We start from the raw sequence: 19,461 nt of genomic DNA, 5'->3' as shown, positions 1-19,461 counted from the left end.
GTGGTGAGCACTACTTTCTCACTTCGGGGCAGAATTCTTGCAGCAGAAAATAATGTGTCTGCAACAGACAGCAATATCCTGGTGGGCAAAAAAGTGAGAAGCTTCATTTGTCAACTAGGAAATAATTTCCGAATGATAGGAAACATTATCATGCTACAGAATTTCCTCCAGAGAAGGACAGCATTACTTTGGCAGGCAATAGCCCCCCACTGATCTATTGCATTTACCTGGAGGTTTTGTCCCTGCCCGTTACCATTCTCATGTGCTGAAATCTTCCTTAGAGCTGTACGGTATTACCCTTTCCAAATAATCAGCAGGGGATGGGCAGCATTATCATGGTTGCTACCATTTCTGGACTGCCGGGCAGCACTAGCAATTATCCAACACTGCTATGGTGAACAATGCATGTGCCTTGTCCTCTCATAAATATATAACGTTCATTGGGAACATTGGATAGAGACACATTTGATGCATTCATCTCAAATCAGCGTCTCCGTTAACACGGAGAGCACCCTTCAATCGTTGTTTAATTCAACAACTTTATGGCACAGGAGAGAAATTAGAGAATCTAAGAGCCAGATGTAGCAAAAAGAGATTTTGCAAATCGGAAATTGCGAGTCGGTGCGACTCGCAATTTCCAATTGGCAAAATCGTATGCAGAATGGTGTCTGCGAATCTCAAGGGGGTCGCAAAGACCCACCTCATTAAGATTAATGAGGTGGGTCGCAATTTGCGACCCCCTTGAGATTCCCTGCACTCACAGGGATGGTGGCCTGCTGGAGACAGCAGACCTCCATGTCTGTGACTGCTTTTTCAATAAAGCAGTTTTGTTTTTTTTGTATTGCAGTCCTTTTTCCTTAAAGGAAAACGAGTTGCAATACAAGATAAAAATGAAACCATTTGGTTTCGTTTTTTCAGAGTAGGCAGTGGTCCATTGGACCACTGCCTGCTCTGAAAAAACATTTATAGCAACATTCACAAAGGGGAAGAGGTCCCATGTGGACACCTTCCCTTTTGCGAATGAGTTGGCACCCACTTCAAGTGGATGCTAACTGCGAATTGCTTTGCGACCGCTTACGCGGTCACAAAGCAATTCTGCATCGCGGTGCGAGTCACAAATAGGAAGGGAACACCCCTTCCTATTTGCGAGTCGCATTTACATTTTGCGAGTCGGTACCGACTTGCAAAATGGGAATGTGCATCGCAATGGACGTTTTGCATTGCGCAAACTGCAATTTTCGCAGTTTGCGCCATGCAAAACGGTTACTACATCTGGCCCCAAATGTGGGCTAAAGGGAAGAGGAATATATAGCCATCAGAGTGATGAGAACATCTATTCCACTCACTAGTAAAGTATTTCTGAGATTCCTAGGGCTGAGCCGAAGAAATAACTCCTCTACTGTGTCTGCTCTTAAGCAAGTTCCTGTTGAAGTCTTTGAATACAGCTGCTCCTTTGCTCTGTTGAAGAATACTCGACTGGGATGGAGGAGTAAGGGGGCGTGGTCTTAGATGAGAGGTTGAGTGGGAGGGAAGGCTTTTTTTTACGTTGAAAGCACTTTTGTATTTTTGCTTTGAAAGCTCATAGATAGAGTTCTTGGTTGACAGGAAGAGTGAGATGGGACAGATGCTTCTTTACTTCAGCACAGGGATTGCAAGATCGATTTGTTTAGCAGACTGGGAGGGTTCAAGAGGAGAATAACCAGCATTATGCCTTATGACTCATGCAATTAGCTAACATCACATATTTGGTGGTTTGCTATCTAGCCCAGGGGTCTCCAACCTTTTCTGTATTAAGCTAGTTATCTTCAAGTGAAAATCATCCCGAGCTACTAATATTATTGATGTAATAGTGACCACCCCACCCAAGATTGTCAGCAGTGATCACATCAGTGCATGAGGCAGGGTTTCCAGCACTCATGTAAAAAAACAATGTTTTAGCAATTTGAAATACTTAAAAGCCATAGCTGCAATCCCCCGGTGCTAAAGTAATTATATGAGTAATAAACCTCTCCAACCCAATAATAGCTTTAAATACATTTTGAAAATGTTTCCCCATACATCAGATTGAGTTCTGAACATACACACAGTTTCATCTTGAATATATGTTTTTTAATGTTAGTATACATATAATAATTCAACCAAGCAAAATCTTCTAGATTGGTAGGCTGGCCTGCAGACAGGAGAGCTGCTCACAGGTAGCTGGAGAGCTAGTGGTAGTACACAAACTACTTGTTGGAGCACCTGATCTAGCCTCATCCAAATTTCTTTACATTAGACGCCAGGACTGTTTCTGTGATAAACGTTACACCAGAGGCACCTTGAGAGTCTACTGTATTTTCTAAAAAAAATTATCTTAATAATTGCATGCCTATTTTACATGCAATTCAAGTCACAAAGAAGGATGAAAAAATCTAATTATGCAACCAACCGAGAGACAAACAGTTTATTTTTGGAAGACCAAGGGGGTCATTCTGACCCTGGCGGTCGGTGACCGCCAGGGTCACCGACCACGGGAGCACCGCCAACAGGCTGGCGGTGCTCCGTCGAGCATTCTGACCGCGGCGGTTCAGCCGCGGTCAGAAACGGAAAGTCGGCGGTCTCCCGCCGACTTTCCGCTGCTCGGGAGAATCCTCCATGGCGGCGGAGCGCGCCCTGCCGCCATGGGGATTCTGACACCCCCTACCGCCATCCTGTTCCTGGCGTGTCTCCCGCCAGGAACAGGATGGCGGTAGGGGGTGCCGCGGGGCCCCTGGGGGCCCCTGCAGTGCCCATTCCCATGGCATGGGCACTGCAGGGGCCCCCGTAAGAGGGCCCCACTGTGTATTTCAGTGTCTGCAATGCAGACACTGAAATACGCGACGGGTGCAAACTGCACCCGTCGCACATACCCACTCCGCCGGCTCCATTCGGAGCCGGCTTCCTCGTGGGGAGGGGTTTCCCGCTGGGCTGGCGGGCGGCCTCCTGGCGGTCGCCCGCCAGCCCAGCGGGAAAGCCTGAATGGCCTCCGCGGTCTTTCGACCGCGGAGCGGCCATATGGCGGTTCCCGCCAGGCGGGCGCCGACCGCCGCCCTCGGAATCAGGCCTCAAGTCTCTAAGGGCTCACATACCAGGAAGTGCCATATTCAGGAACAGACCAATCACAGTGATGCTTCATTCACTCCGCACAGTGATCTGGAGACATCGTCATACTTGTTAAATATCAATGGAGATTTCTTGCTAAAGATGACTGAACTACTTACCAGAGCCTCTGCCCCATCCCGTCTTCACCAAGATCTCATACTTGAAGAAGCCGCTCTTGCCGCAGAACGGAATGACTCCTACCCTGTTCACATCGATCAGGTCCAGCTTGTGCACAATGATGGCTGCCACAGAGTACGTCACAAAACAGACAGCGCACGTAAGAAGGACAATGTAGTTAATTCCAGGAGGAGGAGGCTGCAGAATGAATCACAACACTATAAATGAGATTGAACAGGTGACATTAAGGAAAACAAAACTGTGACAATCAATTTTCCAGCCCATGAATGTCAAAACACTTCCAAATGTCTGGCAACAAACTAAACATTCAGAATGCTACAAATAATGATCACTTAAAGGGGTGAATACAATTTCTTTAGCCATTGAGCAATTTGCCCATTTAAATACCCATTCACAAAACACTGAACATAGAGCTAGATGCACAAAGAATGGAGTTGGTAAAAGTCATCACAAATTGTGCATCAACTTTTATCAATCCATTCTGTTTTTGCAAACCGGACTATGCATTAATAGGTTGGTTTGCAAACACCAGAATCGTAGTGGGTCGTAATTCGTTCTACCTCATGAATATTAATGAAATAGGTCACAGAGTACGACCCACAATGATTTGCTGCCATCACAGCATGGTGGCCTTCTAGAGTCAGACTGCTGGGAGTCTATGATTGCTTTTAAATAAAGCATTTTTTAAACACAGTCTGTTTTCCTTAAAGGAATGTTTTTGTCAACATTCACAATGAGGAAGGGACCCTTGAAGACATCTTACCATTTGTGAAGCGGTCACATCTACATATTTGTAGGGGTAAAGTATTAACGTCTTGAGACCGGATTTCAGTTGAAAAACATTAATACATCCAACTTCGAGTCGGTATTTGGAAGGGATGCCCTAAATACCAATTTGGTATGTAGCGGCAAACTCAAATTACGATTCTGTAATGCGTTACTGAATCACTGTTTGGGGATTTTAAATACGAAAAGGCTTTTCTGCTTTTGCAAATGGCCTGATTTTGTGAATTGGACCTTTTAAGACCAAAAAAGCCTTCATACATCTGCCCAATTATGTGCTATGTTTCAAAACCAATTAGAATTAAAAGAAGCTGAAGTAAGAAGTTGTTGGTTCATTGGCAATCCTGCTCAGATTACAAAAATGATCTCTGAGTTTACAAAACTTTTTTTACATCTAAATGTTGTGAATAGTGTTTGGAGACGGCTCCTAGCAAGCATTTCTGATATTCAGATTTTCATTCAAATCTGATTGGACACTAGGTCAAAACAACATCAAAAAAGTGTAAACCCCGTTGCCTTTGAGTGAGTCCTATGTTATCAGGAGAATAATCCTTTTGAATATTAGTCAGGTGATGAAAACATTTCTCAGTAACTCTATGGGGCAGATTTTTTGTAGGGCGGTTATGAGAGTGCCCCCTGCCCTGCTCTTCACTTTACCACTGTATTTTATGGTGGTAAAAAGTGGTCTAACCACCATCAAAACCTTCACTGGCTCTGTCCTCACTCAGGTAGTGTAGTGGATGCTTAAACTATGCTTGACAAATAGAAAAATTTCGACTTGCCAGCCTGCCACATTCTGGCTTCTCATACTCCATGAAAAACCACCATGTCAACCCTGGTGGGCTTCAACAGAATGACATACAAGTTCCCACCATGTCAGGGCCACTTGTAATCATGGTATTTCATGTTGGCTATGGTTGCGAGACTTGGGCCTGGGTGGACAGAGAAACAAACGTGCCACACACAGCGCAGACTATCACAGCGTAATAGAAACCAACAGAATAGCAAAAATGTAGATGTCTTGTCTTCAAAGCCTACGAGATCAGAGCTCCAGAGTAACAGAGACAAATAAAGACAAATATAATTTGATATAAATATTGGACCGATTCATAAACAGTCTCTGCAGCTGTGGTAGAGTCTCCACACTCGTGGCGGAATCTCCACATTGCAGTTCTCATAGCGGAGATTCCGCCATGAGTGCAGAGTTTCCGCCACGACTGCAGAGGCTCTTTGTGAATTGGGCCCATTGCATCTCAAATATTGCTTATAAAAATGTTGTCCCATTGAGTGTATTGAGTGCAGGCTCTCTATATTTAACTCAAATGGAGTGATATTTAGGACATAATATTTATGTCAGAAGATATTCTCACAACAATATTCTGGTGCTGCACCAGCCGCATAGCCAGCCCTGTTCAATGTAGGATTTTGGTAACCCGCATCTCTTATTAGGGGGTACTAATGGACACTCAGAGTTCGCTTGGTGCTCATGGCACACCAGGATCCTTTGAGTCTCTCTGAACAAATAGGCAGTCTGAATGGGCTGTCTCCTGGGTAGTAACGTAGCGGATTGCGGCCTGGGTGATAGTGCAACCCACTTTCCTAAAGCAAAGTATTCTGTTGCTTACGGGATATACTATATTATGGTATAGGTTCCCTTTTCCAAGTTGAGAACTTATCACTAACTTGTGCAACATTCATCAAGACTCTGTTGAATTTTTTTTTTTATTAAGCCGCTGAGAACTCGGCTTCTCAGTTATCCCATGGTGGAAGCACTGAGGGATAAAAATTTAGTTCTCTGAGCACTGAAGCCGAATCAATATCATGTAAAAATGTTAAACATTTCGCATCATTACATAATATAAATCTCTATCATATGAAACCAGCAACATAAAGGTAAAGTTATACCTTACTATGTGTAAATAGTTTTTATGCTGTAGATAGCTTTATTTTTTTACATACATCATATATTGTCTAAATATAGCACTTCTTAGCACATACCACTGAACCATCAATGCCAATCTGATAATACAAAAGGGGCACAGAGCTTCCCATTTCTTGTAAAAAACAAACATCAGTGATCAACTGCATGGGTTCTGTGAGTTAGCCATTAAAGAAGACAATGAAGAAGATGCCGTCCAGTTACCCCAAATCTTACAACTGTTTCTACTCACAGGGAATATGAAGTGAACTGAACTTGGGGGGACAAAGAGACTGGCTCCGAAAGAAGTGAGGTGGTGAGTCAGGCAGACAGCTTGCTCCGGCGAGGTGTCCTCCAATGCAGCCATGCCCTCGGTCTCCCACCTCTTCTCGTTCTCATTGAAGTACTGGCACAGAGACGTGTACAAGCCGACAGTCACCTCCACCGCAGACCAGCGGTAGTGGTTGGTAATGTTCACGTGATGTTCCTCCGCTGTACCTTGACCACTAAACAAGACCAAACCAATATGAATCCATTACTATTATGAACAATCCCTTTGTCCTCTCATCTTATATTTCCTAATCAATTGTTTAATCAATTCAATCGAGGTTAGATGTCAGTTTTAATTTTTCACATAACTAATAGATAAGCCCACTGGACACTACAATTACATAAATCACGTATAAGCACTTAAACCGGGTCTCGTTATGAGTCGCATTTCAAAAATGGAGTGTTAATCCTGGACCAGTACATTACCGCTACTGGGTGGCATTACCAACAAATGGCAAACAACGTGCAGCTTCCAGAAACTGTGCCTGAATTCTGGGCCCTTTTCCAGTCACATATTTCACTTGTTTTTCACATCTGAAACATGTAACTGGAAACAGAGGTGATATTGCCAGATGTGGTATTACGAGGTGTGGAATCTCTAAAATGTACTGCGTGGAATTCTGCAGCTTGTAATTGTGGGAAGTAGATTCTCAATAAAAAAACATTAAAAAATATCACTCATATGACTTGTAATGACAGCTTGGTGTTACTTATTGTGTTTAATGCTACTGACAATGAGTCCTAAGGGTAATTCTAAATGTCATTGCTATTAGTACTTTCCAAAGTCTGTGGCTCCCCTGGCAACATGCTGTTGCTTATAAGTTCTCTCTGTGAAGACTCCTACTCTTATGCAGAACCAGTTATTACCCACAGGGGCCCATTCACAACCTACTTTTTGTACTACATGAAGTACTATTACTGTAGTACTACTCACACACTAGAGTGATATTTACTAACCTATGGAGGGAGGCCTCGGCTTCTGCCTCTCCTGTCTTTACTATGTGAAGATCTCTGCCACCGTGCTGGAGATCCACGCACTCATAAGCCCACGTTTAAGTAAATGTCAGAGGGACAAGGGGGAGTGGCAGAATACTTCTTATAAAATTGGAAGGGGCTTTGGAAAATTAAGGAGGGGTATAGGTAGGAACAGGCTACGACAAACATGCACCTACAATATACTATTCACAAACTACACTTCTTTAGTTACTAAAGCCCTACAATTGACAAAGCAGTACTAAATGTACTCCAGTCCAGGACTAGAGTAAGTGAAACACCACACGAGGCTACTCACAGGTACAGCAACACACTACCAAAGAAACTACTGGAGGCAGCGACTTAATGTAACACTCATACAGAATAATGTCAAATAAATACTATTATTTCGACTTCTATATTATGTATATATTTTGTTTAATGTTCAAAAATATACATCATTGTTAAACATTATTTTAAAATGTAAGAATAAGCTTAATTTAAAAACGAATAAATTCAACATTTAAACTTTTGTTAAAAATGTTCAAATAATTTACATTAATTCAACAAATAACTATTAACCACTTGCGTGCGTCGTACGTCCAGGAGCCGTCTGACGCAGCAACGCTCAATTGCTTCAGACGATTCCGACTCATCCACAAACATGGCACAGGAAATCCCTCTGGAGCCTGGGAATAGCTTGACACCATTGCACCGAAAATGAAAGTGAAATGAGCCGATCAATGCATTTCACTTTCATTGCTTATTTCAGACTCCCGGGCACCTAGGCATAGGGGAGAGGTATCAGTACCCTTCTCCAGTGGATCCCTGATTGGGGATCGCCGCAGGAGAGTGATTCCCAAGCAGGGATCCACCCACTAGACACCAGGGATGGGGACAGTCCCCTTGGGCAAGGGCCTTTGCTTCCTGTTGTTTGTTGACCATATTCAGTCTTTCTGCCACCTACAAGGGCAGTTGGGGCAATAGCCCCCCCCCCCCCCCCCCCCAACTCCAGAGGTCAGAAAGCACACTAGGCAGGAGGGAATATATATATATATATATATATATATATATATTTTTTTTTTTAGACTGTGTGGGGGCTGCCTACTATGGGCATGTCACAGTTCCCACCCCCCAAACAATGGGCACAGTCTTTCTCCCAGATGGGGGCAATAGTCCCTGATCTGCCCCACCGGAGGAGGCAGAAAGCCAAATAGACACCAGGGACACATTTTTTATTCTGAGTGTAGGTGTGGGGGCTGCCCAGTATGGGCATGTCAATGCCCTCACCCTGCCAAAAAAGGCACAGTCTTTGTTCTCCACTTGGGGAGCACATGGGGGCAATAGCCCCGAATATGCCCCCCCATGAGTGGGCCAGATAGCCCATAGGCACCATGGACATTTGTTCGTTTTATCCGTGTAGGTGTGGGGGCTGCCCAGAATGGGCATGGCAATGCCACCACCTCCCCCAAAAAATGGGTACAGTCTTTCTGTCCCCCTAGGAGGCAGATGCAGATTTTTACCACTGATCTGCCCCAGGGGAGAAGAAAGCCCTCAACAGGGAAACATTTATTTTAAAAAAAGAGGGGATGGGGCATGGCCATGCCCCCACCCCAAATAAATGTGGAGTCTTTTTGCCCCCCTTGGGGGCAGATGGGGTACTTACCCCCAATCTGCTCCCCAAGGTGGCAGACAGCCCACTAGACTCCAGGGAATCAGAAAAAAATAGAGGGATGGGGGCACCCACCGCCATGGGCATGGTTTTGCCCCCACCCCAAATGAAGGGAGCAACAGTCTTTCTGCTCGTCCTGCAGACTAAAGCATTTCATTTCAATGGTAGGACATTTGACTGTACAGGAGCTGATTTTACATATGGGCCAGAAGGGCTTGGCTAACTCCCAATATTGTCCAACTTACAATGGTGATCGGCTGCACTATTTGGACGTAGGTAGGCTGCTAGCTGGAAAAACCTACCAGACCCAGAACCTTCTGAAAAGTAGACATCCAGGAAGTCCAGGGTTGTGTGTTTCACATGCACCCTACACCATTTTCTTACCCACAATGCCCTGCAAAACTCCAACTTTGCCTGAAGTCATGCATTTTCCCTACATTTCTGTGATGGATTATTCCGGAATCCATAGGAATCCACAAAATTCATCCCACCCAGCAATGTCCCACCTGAGCTGATAAAAACTATACCCCACTTGTGTGGTTGGGCCTAGCGCGAGTGATAGGAACCGATCCAACCGAAGTCAATCGGTGTCTCCATGCAAGGGCTCCCATTGTCCTTAGTTTGATCCGTCCCTGTTGTGGCACTAAGCCCAGCCACATAAGTAGAGCAGCAGTTTTAGCGGAACAGGTGGGGCAATGCTGGGTGGTAGGAATTTTGCTGATTCCTGCAGGTTCCGAAAATTTCCATCCCAGAAATATAAGGAAAATTTGTGATCTCAGGCAAAGTTTTGAGGTGTGCAGGGAATTGTAGGTAAAAGAACCTGATGGGATCCACACAAGTCACAACATACATTCCCCTAGGTTTCTGGTTTTCAAAAATGAACAGGTTGGCTGGGTTTCCCTAGATGCCGGCTGAGCTAGAGTCCAAAAACTAGGTCTACCACATAGGAAACAGAGGGGCAGTTTTTGATAGGAAAAATGCACTGCGTCCATGTTGCAGTTTGGGCTATTACATGTCGCAGTACAAGACCTACCCACACAAGTGAGCTACTATTTTTATCGGGAGACTTGTGAAAATATTGGGTGGAAGGAAATTTGTGGCTCCTCGCAGATTCCAGAACTTTCCATCACAGAAATGTGAGGAAACAGTGTTTTTTTAGTCAATGTTTGAGGCTTGCAGAGGATTCTGCGTACAAAATTGGGCGATAGCCACGCAAGTAGACCCACCCTGGATATCCCTAGGTGCCTAGTTTTAAAATATGTACAGGTTGGCTAGGTTTCCCTTGGTGCTGGCTTAGCTAGGGTCCAAAATCTAGAGCTACCCACATCAGAAAAAGAGGGTCAGTTTTCAGTGGAAAAATGAGCTGCCTCCATGTTGCATTTTGGGCAGTTTCCTGTTGCCGGCTCTAGGCCTAACCACACAATTGAGGTCCCATTTTTATTAGGCGTTTTGGGGGAATCTTGGGTGGAAGAAAGGTTGTGGTTCCCCACAGATTCCAGAACTTGCCATCACAGAAATGTGAGGAAACAGTGTTTTTTTTTAGTAATGTTTGAGGCTTCCAGTGGGTCCTGGGTAAAAACAAAAACATGGTTAAAGCCACACAATTCAGCCTACCCTGGATACCCTAGGGGTCTAATTTAAAAAAATATAAAGGTTGGCTAGGTATCTCTAAGTGCCGGCTGAGCTCGGGTCCAAAATCTAGAGTTATCACATTAGAAACACAGGGTCAGTTTTCGGTGGAAAAATGTTGCGTTTTGGGCTCTTTCCTGTTGCAGGCACTAGGCCTACCCACACAAGTGAGGTACCATTTTTATCAGGAGACTTGGGGGAATGTTAGGTGGAAGGACTTTTGTGGCTCCCGGCAGATTCCAGAACTTTCCATCACAGAAATGTGAGGACACAGTGGTTTTTTAGTCACTTTTTACTCTGGATACTCCTAGGTGTCTAGTTTTCAAAAATGTACAGGTTGGCTAGGTTTCCCTAGGTGCTGGCTAAGCTAGAGTCCAAAATCGTAGAGCTACCCACATTGGTAAAAGAGGGTCAGTTTTCGGTGGAAAAATGTGATGCCTGCCATTTCTTGTCACAGGTATAAGCCTACCCACATAATTGAAGTACATTTTTTATCAGGAGACTTGTAGGAGCGTAGCATAGTAGAACATTTGTTATTATCAATTGGATTTCGCTGCATTTGTGCCTTTCAAATGAAGGCCAGTGTATAAGAAAGATGACATTTTGAAAAATACCCTCCAAACCATACACTAGTATGGATACCTACAAATTCTGAGATGTGGAAATACATAAGCTTCCTTGATACCTATTTTTCACGTTGCCTATTTCGCTATAAGAATTGGTCTGTACTTGGTACTCAATGAAAACCCATTGTAGGGTGCAGCTCAGTTGTTAGCTCTGGGTACCTTTGGTTCTTGGAGAACCTTACATATCCTATATATCCTTGCAACCAGAAGTGTCTAGCGGATGTAGTGGTATATTGTTTTTGGCATCATGCCATTGTGACAAAAAGTTACTGATGAAAATGTTGTCAGAAATGCTCATTGTTTCCTAGTCATTTTCAAAATTTCTTTTCTTCAACAGGTATTTTCCTTGGGCAAACCTTGAGGGATTTACACATATGAACACAAACTGAATTTAGAATGTTGTCTACTTTTCAGTAAACTATAGCTTATCTCGCTCACCCATGGATTCCAGACTGGTTTCCACCACAAACTGGAAGTAGGTTAAGAGCTCAAAAATGGGGAAAATAGATTACCTCCTAGAAAAATGCTAAAACTGTTTTACTAAATTAGTTTTTTTGATTCAGGTCTTCATGTTCCTGAAAACTGGGAAGATGGTGAATTTAGTACAGCAAACTGTTTGTGGATGCCGTTTTTAGGGGAAAAACACACTTTTATCTGGAGCGTTTTTTCATTATTTTTCTCAAAAAAATCTAAATGTTTCTATATTTTGCCAGTTTTCTCAGTCCCCTCCAAGGGAATCCACAAGCCCTGGGCACCTTTAGAATCCCCATGATGTTGGGAAAAAAGGACACAGATTTTGCATGGATAGCTTACATGCACAAAAATTATGGCCTATGGCCTAAGCACAAACTACCCCAAATAGTCAAAAACGGGTGCAGCTGGGAGTCGGAGAGGCCTATCAGTGAACAAAATAGATAGGTATTAAATAAAAATGTTACTGAGGTTGGGATTTAAAAAAATATATTTTTACAGTGATAGATCCACATGCCCTGCATATCCTGCCATCTAGTGTTGGGTCCTGAGTTTTGGAAGTTGTTTTTCTTCAACGAAGCCTTTGCGAGTCATAGGATCGAGTGACTCCTCCTTATCGCTGATACTGCACATGGGCTTCGACTCCCTTGTTAGATTGTTTTCCAGGAGGCAGGTGAGAAAAGGAGTGCAGAGGAAGGATAGAGAAAGAAAAGTCCATAGAAATGTAACTACATTTGTACAACTATACAGAAGTATAAAGTGACTGAAACAGCCACAGGTGTCCAGGTAGGAGTGAGGATGCGTTTGAATCTACAGCACTACATGCCATGAACAGATGTCCGTTCAATGGCATGTGTGTCTGTAGATACACATGCTCTGCATAGGCTGTAAAGCGGTCACTCCTCCTGTGGGAGTTGCAGTTGACTGGAAAAGTGTTTGTAGAACTGCTTGGCCTACATTGGCTTGCTGGTGTGCTAGTACGTCAACAACATAGTGTTTTGTAAATGTATGTGACCATATAGATGCCTTACAGATATCAGCTATAGGTGTTTCCAAGGAAAGCCATAGTGGCTCATTTTTACCTAGTAGAGTGCGCTCTAGTAGTGACAGGTAGTTGTCTCTTTGCTTAAGCATAACAAGTTTGTATATGTTTTACTATGCATTTAGCTATGCCATTTTTGGATATTGGGTTGCCTTTGTGAGGTAGTGAAAAAGCTACAAAAAGCTGTTTCGTTTTTCTAAAGTCTTTGGTTCTGTCAATGTAAAACATCAATGCACATTTAACATCTAAAGTGTGGAGGGCTCTGTCTGCAACTGAGTCTGGCTGTGGAAAGATGACTGGTAGTTCAATGGATTGGTTAATATGGAAATGGGAAGCCATTTTAGGAAGGAACTTTGGGTTTGTCTGAAGGACCACCTTGTCTCTACTTTGGTTGGAATAATTGTTTTAAGGCCTTCCATGAGCTTTGATGAGTGGGATTCTGAACAAGGAAGTATGTTGTCTATTCTGTAGATATGCAGCTATAGCTGCGAGATGTAAGCAAATGGAAATGTAAGCTATATTTGCTTTTTGTTAGTGGAGCAAATAACAAATTATGGGGGTCATTCTGACCCTGGCGGTCTTTGACCGCCAGGGCGGAGGACCGCGGGAGCACCGCCGACAGGCCGGCGGTGCTCCAATGGGGATTCCGACCGCGGCGGTAAAGCCGCGGTCGGACCGGCACCACTGGCGGGGTCCCGCCAGTGTACCGCGGCCCCATTGAATCCTCCGCGGCGGCGCAGCTTGCTGCACCGCCGCGGGGATTCCGACCCCCCCTACCGCCATCCAGATCCCGGCGGTCAGACCGCCGAGATCCGGATGGCGGTAGGGGGGGTCGCGGGGCCCCTGGGGGCCCCTGCAGTGCCCATGCCACTGGCATGGGCATTGCAGGGGCCCCCGTAAGAGGGCCCCTACATGTATTTCACTGTCTGCTGCGCAGACAGTGAAATACGCGACGGGTGCAACTGCACCCGTCGCACAGCTTCCACTCCGCCGGCTCGATTCCGAGCCGGCTTCATCGTGGAAGCCTCTTTCCCGCTGGGCTGGCTGGCGGTCTGAAGGCGACCGCCCGCCAGCCCAGCGGGAAAGTCAGAATTACCGCCGCGGTCTTTCGACCGCGGAACGGTAACCTGACGGCGGGACTTTGGCGGGCGGCCTCCGCCGCCCGCCAAGGTCAGAATGAGGGCCTATGTCTTGGACACTACCTTTAATGGGATTAATATGTTTGGAGTGGCAGTACCATACAATACGCTTAAATTTTGGAGCATAACATGCTCTAGTTGTGGGTCTACCCACTTTCCTGAGAATGTCCATACATTTCTCAGGCAATCCTAAGTAACCAAGCTCTATGATTTCAAGAGCCATATTGCAAGGTTGAGTTACTTGGGGTCTGGATGTCTAATCTGACCTTGATTTTGAGTGAGAAGGTCCGGCCTGTCGTGGAGCTTCTCGTAGGGAGCTACTGTGAGGGCCAGAAGTGTGGTTAACCATGGCTGCTGTGCCCAAGTGGGAGCTACAAGGATCATGGCGAGAGATGTCTGCCTGATCCTCCGAACCAGAAATGGAATGAGAGGGAGAGGTGGAAAAGCATAACCAAATATCCATCACCAATTCATCCATAGGGCGTTGCCCTTGAATTGTGGTTACCTGGAGGTGAAGCTTGGGCATTTCGCGTTTTCCACTGTGGCGAGAAGGACTATCAGAGGAGTTCCCAATTTTAGGAAGTATTTTTGAAGGACTTGTTACTGCATCCTGCTGAGCAGGTCTGCAAAGCCGTTGTCCATTCCAGGAAGATACTCTGCCACCAGGTGAATATGGTGGTGGAGAGTTCACTTCCATGTTGTCAAGACAATTATAGCAACTGGCACAACAGTGCCGCCCTTGTTTCTGTAAACAATACATAGCTGTCATGCTGTTAGTGCAGATTAAGACAACTTTCTGAGCGAGGTGATGAAGAAATGCTTTCAGGGCTAGAAATACTGCCTGACGATCGAGGTAATTGATATGTAAGGATTCGTGACTCAGATCCCAAAGGTCTTGTACTGTGAGGTCTCAAAGGTGAGCGCCCCAACCCGTCAGTGATGTGTCTGTGGTCAGAATGACCTGAGGCACAAGGTCCATAAAAGGCCACCCTTTCAACAGGTTGGTGGTGTTCCACCATTGCAGAGAGCGGTGAGTATGATGGTCTAACAATTCTAGATCTTCCAGGTGATCCTGTGACTGAGACCACTGACGAGACAGACACTGCTGCAGGGGACACATGTGGAGTCTGGCATGGGGAACGATGGCAATGCAGGGGGCCATCATCCCTAACAAGCGCATGATAGTCGTGCTGTGTATGTTCGATTCTCCTGAAACTGGGGGAGAAGAGACTGAACACTGTGAACCCAAGCCCGATTGGGCAGTGCTAGCCCCAGCTCTGAATTGAGAATAGCTCCTGGATAGGGCTGTATCTGAAGAGGTTGGAGATGGGATCTGACAAAATTGATTGTGAATCCCAGTGCGTGGAGCAGGTCCACTGTCATCTGAGTGTAATAGTGTGATATTGGCACTGTGGTAGTGTGCTGGCTTTGATGAGCCAGTTGTCTAAATACAGGAACACGTGTACGCTATGTCATCTGAAGTGTGCAGCCACTACCACAAAGCAATCTGTGAAGGCCCTGGAAGCAGTGGTGACTCCAAAAGGAAGGACCTTTAGCTGCAAATGTTTGCCTGCAATTACAAATCTTAGACATTTACGATGTGCAGGGTGGACGGGGATTTGAAAATGGGTGTCCTTTAGATCTAGGGTAATCATAAAGTGGTCCTGTTGTAGAAGTAGGATAATGTCTTGAAGAGTGACCATGTGAAAGTGTTCTGAGAGAATGTAGTGGTTTAACAGTCTGCAATCTAAAATAGGCCTGAGAGAGCAGTTTTTTGTGGCAATGAGGAAGTGTAGTGAGTATACTCCTGTTCCCTGGTGTTGTAATAGAATTGGCTTGATGGCCTCTTTGAGAAGATGGAACTGTAACCCTTATTACGAGTCTGGTGGTCCTTGGACTGCCAGACTCACGGTTGTGGTCAGACCGCCATATTATGAACACTTTTTTGCCAGCTGACAGTCTGGCAGTGCTTTCGGTCTCAATCTGCCAGGGCAGTGCTCCAAGCAGCACCCTGGGGATTACGAGTCCCCTCTCCGATGGCATTTACATGGCGGTTGCACCGCCATATAAAAGTTGGCAGAGATAGGGCGCCAGGGGCCCCATGCACATGGCATGGACAGAGCAAGGGCCACCATGGGCATCCCCATCGCGCTTTTCACTGTCTGCTTGGCACCCGACGCACTGCAACATTGTCGCCAGCTCTGTTATGAGCTGGCGTCAATGCTGTGGGATGTTTCCCGCTGGGCCGACCCAGCGGGAAACTCGTAATAGCCCTCGCAGTCAGTCACTGCACTGGCAGTTTTCTGACCGCACAGCTTCGGCGGACGGGCTTTTCTGTCTGCCGAAGTCGTAATGAGGGCCTGTATCTCTTGTTTAAGAAGGGTGAGGTGTTCGTGGGATAGCCTGTGAGAGCGAAGGGGAATGTTTGGAAAAGTGGGAATGCGCTCCAGACAGTAACCATGTTGAATAGTGGAAAGTACCAATTGGCCTGTGGTGATGTTGACCCATTCTGTTTGAAAATTTTGAAGTCATCCCCCAAGGGCTGTGGAGTGAGGAGGGGTGATGAACGAGGTAGTCACTGCTGTGCAGTGTAGGTTGAGCCTCGGGTAGCAGTGCTCCTTCCTCCGCCTCGGTTGTTACTGTCTCTATAGGCTCCCCTAAAGAAACCCCTAGCATATGAGGTTGGAGGCTGTCTGCCTCTGAGGTTGTGGATTTGTAACCACCTCTGAATGTAGGGTGACAAAAAGTGCCCCTTTGTGCGGAGGACTGAAAAGCATGGCTTTTGTGGTGTCTGTATCTTTTTTTCAGCTTCTCAATAGTGGAGTCCACTTGAGGGCCAAAAAGGTGCTCCTTGTCGACAGGTATATAAAACACCACTTGCTGGACATCTGGTTTGAACTCGGAGCATCGAATCCGAGTGTGCCTCTGTATTAACACATGAGTGGTAATACTATGTGCAGCTGTGTCTGCAGCATCTAGGGCACAATGAATGAAGCTATTTGTGATTGCCCCTCTGCAACAATCTGCTACCCTCTTTTGCGGTGTTTATCTGGGAGAAATTGGAGAAGCTCCTTCATCTCAACCTGATCAGCCCAGTTGTATTTAGCTAGATAGGCTTGTGAATTGGTGATACACCAATGATTTTCTGCCTGTGCAGCCAACCGTTTACTGGCAGCATCCAGCTTCTTACTCTCCTTACATGGATGAGGAGAGTCCCCTGTGGCCTGACTATTGGCCCATTACCTTGCAGTGGTGGTCACTTTAGGACCTGGAGGGCCCTCGGATCTGATGTATACTCAGTCAGAGGGAGCAGGTTTATATTTCTTATCTACTCTAAGGGTGATAAACCCAGAGCAGACAGGTTCTTTAAAATTTTTATCTGCGAAGCATACCAGGGAGCATAGAGAGAATCTGCATATCTCTTTCTGTGGGTGGAAAGGTATTAAACATGAAGTCCTGCTTGATGGGGTCCCTGTGCAACTCAACATTATGGAATGCAGCTGCCCAATCTACTACCTTCTGGTAGGATGTACTATCCTCTGGTGGGGAGGGTCGTGCGGGTCAGTACTGAACATGGGATCAGAGTCCTGCTGTGTCCCACCCAAATCTTCCCCAGTATATAAAGGGGAACCCTGGGGTGTCAGAACTCCTGCAGTAGGTGAGGGAGGTGAATGAGGAGGGGAGGGAGGTGGAGGACAAGTAGGGAGTGGAGGAGGTGGAGAAGGTGGATCAGGAGAAGGATGAGGAAGAGGAGAAGGCTTGTGAAGTCTGCTGGTAGCCTTGCCCTTGGTGACCTTCTTTGGAGGCGGAGAAGTGTCCAAAGCCTCCTGGAAGGACAGTTTGCTCTTCAACATAACAGGTGGGGATGCAATAATGTGTCCAGTGGAATTGAAGGCAGCGCTGTCGAGTGTCCATTGTGTTCAAAATTATGTTCAACAAGTGATGGCGTAGTTGAAGACTGGCTGGAGTCTTTCTGCTCTGAAGGCTCCCATGTTTTTGGCACCGAAAGCTTTAGTCGGCATCCTTTTGTTGGCACTGAAGCAGAGGTGGAAGCTGGTCATTTCAGAGCCGAAGAACTTGGTGGAGAAGTCCGGATCGAGATGACTCAGACCAAGGGAGCTGGAGGTCGATGCCGAAGATGGTGTTGTGGTCTTGGCTATCTTCAGAGCCAAGTTGGAGGGGGCGGGCCAGCTGAAGCAGTTTTTTGGAGCCGTCCATGGCCTGGTGGCAGTGGTGGTCCGGCGACCTCTGTAATGGGCTTTTTAGCAGTCTTAGCTTGGGCAGGAGGGTCCATGGTACTCACAGGTTGTGCTGATGTCACCTTGTAGCATTCGATATCTGACTGGATGTCGGAGTCGGAATCCTGGATGGAGAAGGTCTCCTCTTGTTTAGGATTCTTCTGGGAGTGATCCTCCCCAAAGATGCCTGGACTGTCATCCAGAGTCTTGTGCGCTATCTCCAACCAACAAGCTCTTCAGTCCGAAGGGTCTTCTTCAACTGGAAGAATTTTAAGGCATCGCAGGTAGCTTCCTGTTGATCGGGGGAGAGGCACAAATTAGACACCAGATGTTGGTTGCTGTGGGGGAATTTAGAGTGGCACCAAGGACAGAAACAAAATGGTGTCTGTCCCATCAGCTCAGCATAATCTTGATGCCATGTGGTGAGGTAGGCCTGAAACGGGTGAGGTAACCAAGGAGGGGATGGTCGGTGCTCAGACCGACGAGTGGAGATGAACGCGAGGATGGAAACACAAGACCGAGAAACAATACCGTTGATTACGAAAAGACAGAACGAAGGAAACATCTCAAACATCTCAAACTGGAGTGAGTCGAAAGACGTAGCGAAGACATCAGAATCCAACGGTGGAGAGAAAACAATCTAACAAAGGAGTCGATGACCATGTACAGTATCATGAGAAGAAGGAGTCACTTGATCCTGTGACTCGAAAATGCTTCTTCTAAGAAAAAGAACTTGCAACACTCCAGACCCAACACTAGAAGGCAGTATGCAGAGCATGTGTATCTACAGCAAAACATGCCATCGAACATATATTTTATTTATTTACTACATGTTTAATTTAATGAGTTGCTATGCTTTAGCATTTATTTTAACAGTTTTAGGCCTATAATAAATGCTTTAAATTTATATTAAGATGTATTTAATAATTTTTTATTCATAGTAAATGTTAGTGTTTTTCTTTTGACTGAGGCGGAGCTCTTCACCTATGTGTCAAAAGTTGTAGCACGTTTACACTTGTAATCCCATTGCAGGAGGTTCCACTAGGGGGTGGAGACATGTAAATCGACACTTCAGTGTAAATATACACTCAAGAAATTGTCAATAGCCAATAAGTGTAGTTTACACCTAGGTGGAGCAGCAGTAAATGTAGACGTGTAAATTTACTTTTGTGAATCAAGATCAAAGTGTTCAAATTTACTACTGCAACACCACAAGTCTCACTTCTGCTGTGTCAGTCACACACTTTAGGCAGCCTTTACACACTTTTCCACAGCTCCATAGACTCTGGTGAATAGTCCTTTTTCTAACCTCCAAAGTAATTTGCAATGTCTGCTGTTCATAATGGCTCATGGATATGAATTCTTGAAAGCTCACGGATTCGT

At 45.6% G+C, this 19,461-nt stretch overlaps 1 protein-coding gene across 1 annotated transcript in view; it reads right to left on the bottom strand.

Moving 5' to 3' along the window:
- Positions 1–19,461, bottom strand: part of PKD1 (polycystin 1, transient receptor potential channel interacting) — a 372,995-nt gene that overhangs the window by 85,483 nt on the left and 268,051 nt on the right. Inside the window, exons 25-26 of the mRNA XM_069209747.1 lie at positions 6,213–6,465; positions 3,240–3,435 (exon numbers count right to left, since the gene is read on the bottom strand). Coding sequence (XP_069065848.1) covers positions 3,240–3,435; positions 6,213–6,465 — 449 coding nt within the window. The remainder of the gene's footprint in view (positions 1–3,239; positions 3,436–6,212; positions 6,466–19,461) is intronic.

This window comes from Pleurodeles waltl, chromosome 10, assembly GCF_031143425.1.
Source record: "Pleurodeles waltl isolate 20211129_DDA chromosome 10, aPleWal1.hap1.20221129, whole genome shotgun sequence".
NCBI lineage: Eukaryota > Metazoa > Chordata > Amphibia > Caudata > Salamandridae > Pleurodeles > Pleurodeles waltl.
Note: the sequence above shows the minus strand (reverse complement) of the source record. Positions and strands in the feature narration are given on the sequence as shown.